This window comes from Acomys minous (assembly GCF_964271855.1).
Source record: "Acomys minous genome assembly, chromosome: 3".
NCBI classification, from domain to species: Eukaryota; Metazoa; Chordata; class Mammalia; order Rodentia; family Muridae; genus Acomys; species Acomys minous.
Genome location: NC_140485.1, coordinates 82,938,333 through 82,950,254, shown reverse-complemented (window position 1 = coordinate 82,950,254; position 11,922 = coordinate 82,938,333). Strand labels below are relative to the sequence as shown.

Genomic DNA, 11,922 nt, shown 5'->3' with positions numbered 1-11,922 from the left:
TTTGAAGTTGACAGCTAATTTCAAAGTGTGTGCCTGGAATTCACTTCTGTTGCTCACTTTCTTACTTACTTAATATTATTGATCACGTTTCCTTCCTTTGTGACTGTCTTATATGTGTATGCACACACATACACACACACATATATAATTTTTATGTGGTCCTGGGGAATGAACAGAGGGCCTTATGCATGCTAGGTAAGTGCTCTGTCGCTGAGCTGTATCCTTACATCTTATAATTTTTAAGTTGTGCATGTGTCATAAGTGGCACTCGTACTAGGTAGTTTAATGTCAGTGATACAAGGCAGAGTCACCTGGGAGCGGGGAGCCTCAACTGAGAAAACACCTCCATAAGATTGGGCTGAAGGTGAGCCTGTAGGGCATTTTCTTATATATATATATTTTTTTGGTTTTTCGAGACAGGGTCTCTCTGTGTAGCCTTGGCTGTCCTGGACTCCCTTTGTAGACCAGGCTGGCCTCGAACTCACAGTGATCCGCCTGCCTCTTAATTAGGGATTGATGCGGGAGAGCCTAGCCCTTTTGGGTGGGGCTGTCCCTGGGCTGGTGGTTCTGGGTTCTGTAAGAACACAGACTGAGCAAAACATGAGGAGGAGGCCGGTGAGCATCTCGCCTCCATGGCCTCTGCATCAGTTCCTGCCTCCAGGTTCCTGTCCTGACTTCCGCTGGTGATGAGCTGTGCTGTGGAAGCAGAAGCAGAATAAGCCCTTCCTCCCCAACTTGCTCTTTATCATGGTGTTTTCATTGCAGCAACAGCAACCCTAAGACAGCATCTAAGATGCTGTATAGACAGGAATACCATCTTTCTTTCAGGATAGCACAGTCTCTTCTATTATGCAGTTAACACACTTCTGCAAATGGGGCAATACAGTACACTTATCTCTTGTGCAAAAAAAAAAGGTGCTGGAATTTAAAAATAATGATTTTGAGGTTACAGAGGTTAATAATGGCAAATGTCATTTGTATGAGGACACTGGCGTGACTAAGAACTGGTCAAATCAACCTCTGCAAATGATTATTACCTTGAGCCGTCTACCTGAACAATTCTAGAACACATATGTACACCAGCACGCCTCTGCTGGCTGTCCAACAGTTGTGTCATCATATGCCTCACGGATTCGAGAACCATCCCACTATCCACCCACGAGAGACAGAGATGTCATATAATAACGATGATGACGACGATGAGGATTATTATAGCTTTGACTTCCTAAACCTGAAAATTGCTAACGTAGATTTGCGGGCAACACAGGGGTCAGGACACAGGGGCCAGGACACAGGGGTCAGGCAGGTGCATTTATTGACTGAGCTGAAGAAGCCGTGGGGTCAGTCTAGGACACTTTTCCAGCTGTGTCACCATCTGGGCTTCAGGTTTCCAGGCACCTAGAACATCCAGGACTTTGGCTTTGGCTGGTACTTGGGCTTCACACAGCACATCTTCCCGTTGGTGCAGTAGACGTAGACGCTCTCCTTCCGGGAGCATCGGTGGCGGCACTTGCCGTGGAGATTCCAGCATTTTTGAGCATCACCTGACACAGAAGAGAGAGAGAGAGAGAGAGAGAGAGAGAGAGAGAGAGAGAGAGAGAGAGAGAGAGGAATCAGTCCTAGGAGGAGGACAGCTCTGGCCTGGAGGAGCTGGTCCATGTGCGAGAGGCTCTCTGCTTTCCGTATGACCCCTTCCACCTACTGAAGTTTTTCCTGACCCCATTTTTTTTCTACCTTTCTTTGACCATAAATTTAGACTAAATGACAAATGATGGGATTTTGAAAATCTGCCTTTACAGGACTACGGTAGCCAGCCTGAGTTACATGACATTCTGTCAAAAACAAAATCATAAACCCCAAACCAGGAAAGAAATAACAGTTCTGTTAGTCACAATAGGATGAGGCTGCACCAAACAACCGGACACAAAGAAGGGGAACAGGTGTCCCACGAGAGGCTGACCAGGAGTGACAGCACTCCCTGCCTGAGACAAAGCAAAGGTCCCACCATACCCACTTCTCCACAAAGCGCCAGCTTTGCCTGCAGATGCCTCGGCGTCCCTCAGATGAATGAAGTCTTTAACCTCCAGATGAATCACAAGTTTCCTTTTGACAAGGCACAGACATGGAGCAAGGGCCAGAGAAGGGCAAGAGAAGCCTCTGCAGAAGAGGCTTGGAGGGCCAGCTTCAGCATCAGCATCGGCCTTGCTCTCTCTGGGTGCTCCCTCACAGAAGGAGAGCAGCATTCTCAATTTTCACCAAAGAAAGAAATGACAAACAGATGTCCTCGAGGACGTGAGGAAAGGGGAGGGCTTGTGCACTGCTGGTGGGAGTGCAAACCTGTGCAGCCGCTACGGAAGTCAGTACAGAGATTCCTCAGCAGACCGAAGGACCATATGACCCACATATCCCATTCCCGAATATGCTTAGGGCCGTCACGGCAATCTCTGCTGTCAGAGATGTCTGCACATCTGTGTCGGTGGATGCACCATTCACGATAGCCAAGATATGGAATCAGTCTAGATATCCATCAACAGATGAATAGAGCCAGTGAAGTCCGTATCCACAGGGGATTATATTCAGCTGTAAGAAGGATGAAATCATGACACTTGCAGGAGAATGGATGGAGCTAGGGGCCATATTACATGGACTCACACAACCATTTCCTCTTTCATATATGGGATCCAGGCTTAATCATATACATGCACATACGTACGCCCTGAAAGCAGAATGGGGCCTGTGAGAAGAGAAGGTAGCTAGAGATGAGAGCAGGGAACAAGAGAGAACAACTGACTGTGTCGATGTGAGAGCAGAAAGAGGAAGGGACCAGGCCAAGGGCAGAGGAGACGGCGCGAGTGGGAGGAGAAACACAAAACACGATCTACGTGCATGAAAGCGTCACACTGAGATCCACTATTTTGTAGGCTAGCTGAAAAGTATTAAAAAATAAATTTACAAGACTAACAGCAACTACTTTAATCAGCATGGGACGGAGAGGAGAGAGAAAAACCATATGGCCACACCGTGGAGGCCTCCAAAGGGCATCCCTCCCATCTGTGAACGCTTCTCTGAACACACGTGTGAGGAAACTACCAAAGCCCGGCAAAGACTCACCGGAGAGCGCTAGGCAGAACCGTCCTCAGGCCTGGCGCTATTCCGAGTGCTCACCCACCAGAGCAGAAAGCCTTTAGAAACCCCGCAGCATTTAGGGGGCTGGAGAGAAGGCGGCTCAGAGGTGAAGAGCACTTGCTCTTCTGTCCCGCTCAGTTTCCAGCACCCACATGGCAGCTCACAATAAGCTGTAACTTCAGTTCTGGGGATCCGGCAGCCTCCCCTGGTTGCTGTAATACCAGGCATGCACACAGCATGCAGACATACACACAGGTAATACACCCATAAGGTAAAAATGAATCCATCTTTTAAAAAATTTGGCCGGTCAGTGCAGTACACAGGTACAATTGCAGCACCCAGGAGATGCGGGCAGGAGGACCGGAGGCAAGTCTCAGCTACACAGTGAGTTCAAAGTCAGCCTGGGCTATATGAGACTAAATAAGCAAATAAAATAAAAAAGCCTCTTAGAAAAGATAAATGAACTTGGAGCCACAAAACAGACTCTATTCAGAGGAAGAACAATGCATCAGTGAGTGCGGGACGACCACAGCGGACCAACACGTCAGCAGCTGACGTGCCAAAGGAATAAGGGGCCAAGGACAATGAGCGGGATGTGAAGAAACAGCACCTGGGAAATCTCAAGTGTGACAACACTCCCAGCAGCCAGGAACCTCAGTTCCCTAATACAACGCCCAAACCTTGTTCTGTGATGTCCACACATGTGGGCATATATGCTAAGATACATGCATTTACATATGTGAGCAGAAGGGGGGATATTTGAAGAGCAGGAGGGAGACCAGCAGGAGTGGGGGTGGGGGACCAGAGAGGGTAGATGGATGTATGTGTGTGGTGTGTGAGTGCACGCACGTGTGTAGAAGTGTATGTGTGTGTGCTGTGTGTGAGTGCACGCACGTGTGTAGAAGTGTATGTGTGTGTGCTGTGTGTGAGTGCACACACGTGTGTAGAAGTGTGTGTGCTGTGTGTGAGTGCACGCATGGGTGTAGAAGTGTATGTGTGTGTGCTGTGTGTGAGTGCACGCATGGGTGTAGAAGTGTATGTGTGTGTGCTGTGTGTGAGTGCACGTATGTGTGTATACGTGTATTGTGTGCTATGGAACGCTGTTCTCTAAGGATAGCAGCCATTCCTTAAGGAAAATAGATTTATTTATAGTTTGGCTGAACTGGGGCAATAAAGACACCCCCTTTCTCCCTTTCCTGTATCATAGAAAAGATGCAACATGCCGGGCGGTGGTGGCGCACGCCTTTAAACACAGCACTTGGGAGGCAGAGGCAGGCAGACCACTGTGAGTTCGAGGCCAGCCTGGTCTACAAAGAGAGTCCAGGACAGCCAAAGCTACACAGAAAAACCTTGTCTCAAAAAATAAAAAAAATATATAAATAAATAAATAAAAAAAAGAAAGAAAAAAGAAAAAAAAGAAAAGATGCAACAACAGTCCAGGCACCCCCATGTGTCCTGAGATAAGCAGTCAGACGGTGTGGGAACTCTTCCAGGGAGGCCACCAACAAGGACAAAGACAACAATGTGTGAACGTGTTGTCCGGGAAACCTCTTCCAGGAGGGCAAGCTCCAGCCCCGGGGATTCAGCCCAAGACATTACTGAGAAAATTATAAGTCTTTGGGGTGCACTGTTCCAGTAGTGCTAGCATTGAAGAGAGCCACATCCAAAGCCCCCCCCCACCCCCCCACCCCACCCCGTTTCTGGTGCAGAGGGATTGGCTTTTTGTTTTTCCAGGAAGCGTCTCTGGCTCTCTTCAGGTCACGGACCCATAACCCTACAGCAAGGACCAGCATGTGACATGTCTGCCAATCATAGCATTCCATCTGTCAGGCAGCATAAACAGACAGAGTCACAGGCCCTCCCAGGAACTGGCCACGTGGAATTCAGGTGTGTGCAAGTGGCTGACACTGCGAACCTATGCCATCGACATGTTATGTGACTTATTACTTTCAGTCTATGTGTATGAGAGTTTTGCTTGCATGTATGTGAACCACATGTGTTCAGTACCATAGAAGCCAGAAGAGGACATTAAATGCCCTGGAGTTAGAGTAACCAAAGGTTGAGCAATGCCTTGTGGGTACTGGGAAGCCAAGCCAGGTCTTTGGAGGAGCAGCAAGTTCTCTTAACCACTGAGCCGTGTCTCCAGTCCCACCATTACCATGTTAATTAGAGCAGCCAAGACTACTTGCAAGAGACCGTCCAGGCTGGGCCTACCGAGGAGGGTCCCTCACAGACAGAGGGCTTGGGGCTGTCATTAGACGCTCCCTTCCGCTAGCACACTCTCCCAGCTGTGTGCAGGTCTGTCCCAGCCACATGCAGGAAGGCTAACTGGGGGGGGGGGGGGTGAAATCTCCATCTTTGCAGCTAGAGGGATGCCATTATCCGTGCTGGCATGAGTCATTGGTGGTGCGCCCGTTGTGGGGTTGGGGTCACCTGTGCCCCTGTGTATAACCCCTCACTCATGCACCAATAACGTAAGCCCACTAAACTGCTAGGCCTGGGTGGAACCCTTGCTTTGGTCTGTTGCTGGTGCTCCATGTGGAATAAGTAGACATTAAAAAACAAAACCAAAAAACCAAAAAACATCTCCTCAGGAAGTGTTTACGCAATGCACGGATACAAGCAAATTACAACGATATACGTGTGCAGATGTCATGAATGAACCCATTGTTTTGCACTCTGATTTTCAAAATTAATTAAAAGAGTGGGGCTGGAGAGATGGCTCAGAGGTTAAGAGCACTGGCTGTTCTCTCAAAGGTCCTGAGTTCAATTCCCAGCAACCACATGGTGGCTCACAGCCATCTATAATGAGATCTGGTGCCCTCTTCTGGTGTGCAGGTGTACATGCAGGCAAAACACTGTATATGTAATAAATAAATAAACTGTTAAAAATATTAATTAAAAGAGCATGCTTCAAAAAAAAAAAAAGACAACAGTCAAGCTTGGAGATGCTGTTCAGAGGGGCAGCACTGTTCAGTGTACATGAGGCCCTGGGTACAATTCCCAGTGTAAAAGCAATGGTCACCAGACAGTTAAAGGGATGCAGTGCCCTGTGAGTTGCCAGTACACGTGGGTGTAAGGGATGCTGGAGGGAACCAGGCTGCTCACTATCTTAAGGTTCCAATACCCTCTGCGAACTGCCCTGTCAGGACCAGAACTCAGACCGAGAAGATACAGATGTCTCTTGTCAACCCTGGAGCCAACTCAAGATTGATGCAGGAAAAGAGTGGTCTACCTCTTCCTGTCACAGCGGGGGTGAACGCCTCTGAGCCATCTGTTCACAAACCAAGGGACAAAAAGCTGGGAAACCTGCTTTTCTCAAACCTGGATCGTGATGGACACTTTGTATCTGAAATCTATCCCCAGGGATGAACCGTCCCATTCTTCCCGCAAGGAACCAGGTTTCCCCAAACAGAAGCAGCTTTGATTTCCAGCAGGTGGGAGGGGCGCATGAGATGTTTTATACACAGTTCTCACTCTTGCCCTCCCCCCTTCCCCCACCCACGCTCTTAGGGGGAGGAGTCATTCTGTAGCTGAGGATGGCCTTGAACTCCTGCTTCTCCCAAGGGCTGGGGTCTCTAGGTTTGTGCCACCACGCCTGGCTCCCTCCCTCCTCTGTGTGCTGTGCTTTACTCAGAAGTTCAGCCTTGAACGTTCTCAGTCTGGACCTTTTACACGCTGCCTTGCTGCCCAGCCTTGCTTGGGAGTCTCCCAAGCATCATCTATGCTATACCTAAGCCCCACCCAGCCCTTCTTCCTCAAGATTTAGTGGCTCTCAACCTCCCTAATGCTTCAACCCCTTAATACAGTTCCTCATGTTGTGGTGACCCCCCCCCTCAACCATAAAATTATTTTGTCGCTACTTCATAACTGTACTTTTGCTAATGTTACTAATTGTAATTATTTGTAATCTGATATACAATACCCAAAGGGGTCTCAACTTACAGGTGTAGAACTATTGTGTCTAAGATGGGCGTGGTGGTGCACACCTTTAATCCCAGCACTCGGGAGGCAGAGGCAGGTGGATCTTTGTGAGTTGGAGGCCAGCCTGGTCTACAAAGTGAGTCCAGGACAGCCGAGGCTACACAGAGAAACCCTGTCTCAAAAAACAAAAGACAAAACAAAACAAACAAACAAACATAAAAACAACCCAAAAAACAAGCAAAAAAAAAAAACCCAACCTATTGTGTCTTGAACTGTCTGTTTCTTCATTGGGTGAACTGTTGCCAAGCCCACAGCCCCTTGGGTGTGCAGTATCCTTTGCAGCAGGGTGTCTTGCTTAATGTAGCAAGACTGCCAGGCTGCGCTGGTAGTCTTTATAAAGATGGCTAGGCAGCATACAAGGAGACTACCACAGCTACTGGGTTACTTAAAATAAAGCTTAGGAATCAAATAGACTCCCCTCACCAAGGATGCAACAATTTGAGTTTAATAACAGTAGCCACTGGTGGTACTTAGGAGGCAGAGGCAGGAAGGTCTCTGTGAGTTTGGGGGAAGCCTGGTCTACATAGTGAGTTTCTGGCCATCCAGGGCTACACATCAGAGGAATACTGTGAATTCTACCCTGAGTGTGCAATTGGCAAAATCCTCACTGTGGGAGGATCCAGGTCAGCAACCAGTTATTTCAAGACAACTTTTAAAGACAGATGGATGAAAATCAGAGAAATATTAAAAGGCACATTTTAAAAACAGGATGTTTGTCAGCCAGGGCTACATAGTAAGATCCTGTCTCAAAAGTACATCACAAACAAAAAGTGTCTAAGCATGTAACCTTGGCAACGAGTGGTTCATGAATAAACCACTCTCTGTCTCCATCTCTCTGTCTCTGTCTGTCTGTCTCTCTGCATCTCTCTGTCTCTGTCTCTATGTCTCTGTGTCTGTCTGTCTGTCTGTCTCTCTCTGTCTGTCTGTCTCTCTCCATCTCTCTGTCTCTGTCTCTGTCTCTGTCTCTGTGTGTGTGTGTGTGTGTGTCTATTTGTCTGTCTGTCTGTCTGTTGCACGGATGCAGAGGCTTGGGAACATTTGGTGTCCTCTGTCACTCCACGCCTTGTTGTATTAAGACAGGGCCTCTCACCGAGTTGACTATTCACTGTTTTGGCTACCTTTGCTGGCTAGTGAGTTCCTGGATCTGTTACCACCTCCAACACTGGGGTTACAGGTAGCCGCGTCTGGCCTTTTATGCTGAGGCTGAGGAGCCAAATTCAGGTCCTCTTGCTTGTGCAGGAAGTGAAGCAGCCCCCCAGCCCTTGAACACTTTATGATTACTTCTATGGACTTATTTATTGCTTGTGCACACCAAGGCCAACTTGCAGGAGCCAGCCTGCTCCTACCGTGAGGGTCTTGGTGCTCAAGCTCAGGTTGTGAGGCTCGGCAGCCAGCGCCTTTACCACCGAGTCATTTTCAGCATTTTTAAGGGATGTACATTTCAGTCCCTTTTCATCATGAGACCTTTTGACTGTCAAAAACTGGAACTGAGTAGAACTTCCAGCCTTTGGGGCGCTGGTGAGCAACAGTTCGGATGACCGTTGTCACCGAGTTTAAAAGAGGTAACAGCTGTTTCCAGTCATGTCAAGATCGTCATTTCAGGAATCAGAACTTACCAAGTCAAGTCAGGGACTAGCTAAAGCCTGGTGGGTTTAGACAGAGCCACCTCACTGTAGGCTGTAGGAGGTGAAGGCTGAGGATGGCCAAAGGACTGATGGCATCCACTCAACCCTCTTACCACTACGAGTCATAGGAAATGCAGGAGAAGCTCTTGTAATAACTTCCTGGGAGCTGAGGAGTTTACATTCCCTTCTATCACCATTGTCATTGTCGTCCTCGTCCTCGTCCTCCTCCTCCTCCTCCTCCTCCTCCTCCTCCTCCTCCTCCTCGTCATCAGGCACTGCCTGAGAAACCCCACTAGCCCTGCTAGACTGATGGCACCAACCTCCTGGAGACATGCAGAGGCCTGCTGGCTACCCAGACATTCGGAGAGTGGAGATGAGCAGAGCTAATGTCGCAGGAGGGAGGATCTGTGAGGACCACCCAAGACGGTTGTGAAGCCCCTCGGGCCTCATCACGTCAGGCAGCTGTCAGCTGGGACCTTAGGGGAAAGCTTAGCTTTTGCACCTCATCAAAGCCTCAGGGCGATGGGGAACAGCAGCGGGAAGTAGCCAAACCTCTCCCTCTTGGGCTCTCCTGTAGCACGGCATCAGTCTGGGAAGCCCCTCCCCCCTCCTCCCCTGGTGTAGTAGAGCCTGGGGAAAGTGACGGGGTGGGGGTCGGGGAGAATTGTAAACAGCAAGCCCGCTGCCAAAGCAAGGAAGGGTGTGAGCAGCCCTGGAAGGACTGTTCGGAAAGCTACCAAGGGCTCCTACCAACACCATCTTAAGCTCCCCCAGGCCACAGGGACCCATTTCCTGGGCACCACTGTGCTCAACATTGGACATGCAGTGACTCGTTTACTGTTTTAACTCCTTTGGGGTCCTCCAGGAGAAAGCAAGGTCGACACCTCTTCAGAATGGACATGCCTGTTCGAATGAATCACAGACTATAAGAAACTAACTGCTCCAGGAACTGGAGAGATGGCTCAGCGGTTAAGAGCACAGACTGCTCTTCCAGAGGTCATGAGCTCAATTCCCAGCAACCACAGGGTGGCTCACAACCATTTGTAATGTGATCTGATGCCCTCTTCTGGCTGCAGGTGTACATGCAGGCAGAGCACTGTATACATAATAAATAAATAAATAAATCTTTAAAAAAAGAAAGAAAGAAACTAACTGCTCAGACTCTTTTTCAGGCAGAGCCTCGCTTATCCCAGGCTGACCTCAGACTTGCTAGCTGGCCGTTGACTTTCAGATCCTTCAGCCTCCACCTCCCCCGATCCTGGGATTCCAATCCTGTGCCACCACACCCAATTTCTGTGGTGCTGGGTGTCAAAGCCAAGGCTTTCTTTGTGCTAGGGAAGCACCGCATCAACTGAGCTGCAGCCCAGAATGTTAGGTCTCTCTCTGTTGTTCCCTCAGCCTGCTGTTACAGCACACATGATGTCGTCACAGCCACCAGAGAAATGATAAACTGATCCTCTCCGCACAGCGGTGAGGGTTGTCCAGGAGTCAGAGTCAGACAGGGGTGAGCCAGTTGCCAACTTGGGCTCTTGGCTTTTCTTTCTCCCTTAGATGAAGGGTGTTTCTGGGTCACAGGAGGGAACTGAGGCTAGCTTGTTTAGGAAAATAGCATGTGCTGACTTGGACAGTATTGGGGGTGGCCAGACGTCCCACTAGGTGAGCCGGAGGGGGCAGGTAGCTGGTACAGGGTTGCTGGGAAGGGTAGGCTGACCTCCTCTGACTAAGCTGTCTCGTGGCCCTTACCTGCCATCCCAGGCCCACAAGGCAGCCTCACCTGTGGCTCCTATCACCCACCCCTGCAGTCTGGACTGGGTCCCTGTAGGTGGCATGCCCTCTCTGGAATGGGGGTGTTTATTGATGCTTAAACTTCCTGGGACACCTTCCCCTGTCCACCTCTTCCCCTCCCATGCCTAATTTCAAGTTACTTCTCAGGACTCTACTGACCTCAGGCTAGCCGGGCCCTACGCATGTGTACCCAGTTCCCTTTGTCACAACTCTGGGTATAATGATTTTTAATTGTGTCCAAGGGCCATGCCATTTGCCTTCATTGTTCTAGCTCTAGCACAGAGTATGGTACCGAGAGAGGAGTTGTAAACACAACCTTCTCTCTCCCATTAAGGTGGGTGTGGCTTTTACTAAGCCTAGAACATTTTGGGCACTATTTGGTAAGAGATCTGCTGTTGCCTTCTCCTACCGCCCCCTTTTCTTCCCCCCTCCCCCCACTGCCCTTCGCACGGCTTCCTAGAGCTCAGCATGGCGTGGGTGATTAATGAGACACTCCGAATGTTGCTGCTGGTACCTAAGGTCCAGCACCTGGCAAGATGCCTCTTTCATGGCGTTGGGAATGGCGGCTCCTTGCCCCTGGGCATTGATAAGGTCAGGGTCTCTCTACCTGGCCCCTTCTCTGAGGAAAGCTGCATTACCTGGAGTGAGCTGGGACAAGAGCAGCAGCGCGGCCAAAGTCAGCAGCAGGAGCTTCATGGTTGGCGAAGCTTTCAACACCAAAGCGGCGGCAAAGTTAGTGGCGAGCTGCGGAGGCCAGGTCTCTCTGGTGGAAGTCCCTCGGATCTCCAGGAGCAGCCCACGGGAACAGCCTGAAACCCCGGTCTACAGTGTGGAGCCACACCCACCGACTCCACATCATCCCTTTGTCTTTTGGATCAAGAAGGTGAGGACAGCCAAGGGCCAAGGCCACACAGTGCAACCCTTTCCCACCAGCTCTGCGCCGTGTTATCCAGGGGACCACAAGGGGGCGCCATATACATAAATGCCATTGAGCACGAGTCAGTGGCACGCAGAATAAAAGAAAGACTGGCAGAGAAGAGGAAACTGGGGTGCCAGGCTGGGCAAGGTCAGTTCAAGAGTTAATACAGCATTAGAGGAACAAAATACCGGGAGGAAAACGGCATGCGAGAGTTCTCAGAGCACCTGACCTATACTAAGCAAGCACAAGGTTGTCTTGGCCTTTGCTCGGGGATACAAGAACAGAGGTTCCGGTGCCCTGGTCTGAACGTTTTCGTTTCTTTAGCTCCCTTGGCGGGAGCGAGGTGGCTGCTTCTGCAGTTGGTAGTGCGTTCTTCAGAGTCCTTGTTTCTCAACTTTGCAGCCAAAGTAAGCAATTCCCTCCATTAACTATCCTCGGTCTCTGTTATTTCCGTGAGTTCTACTTCCTGACGGGACCCTCCTG

General features: G+C 49.6%; 1 protein-coding gene across 1 annotated transcript; it reads right to left on the bottom strand.

Annotated features, from left to right (window-relative positions):
- Positions 1-1,312: 1,312 nt before the first annotated feature.
- On the bottom strand, positions 1,313-11,374 carry LOC311594310 (beta-defensin 36). The gene is made up of 2 exons (XM_084775879.1): positions 11,159-11,374; positions 1,313-1,544 (listed from the first exon to the last, which is right to left on the bottom strand). Exons 1-2 carry the CDS (start codon positions 11,214-11,216, stop codon positions 1,399-1,401), a joined length of 204 nt encoding a protein of 67 aa, XP_084632005.1. The 5' UTR covers positions 11,217-11,374; the 3' UTR covers positions 1,313-1,398.
- Between the last annotated feature and the right edge of the window lie 548 nt (positions 11,375-11,922).

What these genes read in the sequence shown, in the direction of transcription:
- LOC311594310 (XM_084775879.1), bottom strand. Translation starts at nt 11,216, where the DNA reads ATGAAGCTCCTGCTGCTGACTTTGGCCGCGCTGCTGCTCTTGTCCCAG. An exon ending in CTTGTCCCAGCTCACTCCAG is followed by an intron (nt 1,545 to 11,158) that starts GTAATGCAGCTT and finishes CTTCTGTGTCAG; the next exon opens with GTGATGCTCAAAAATGCTGG.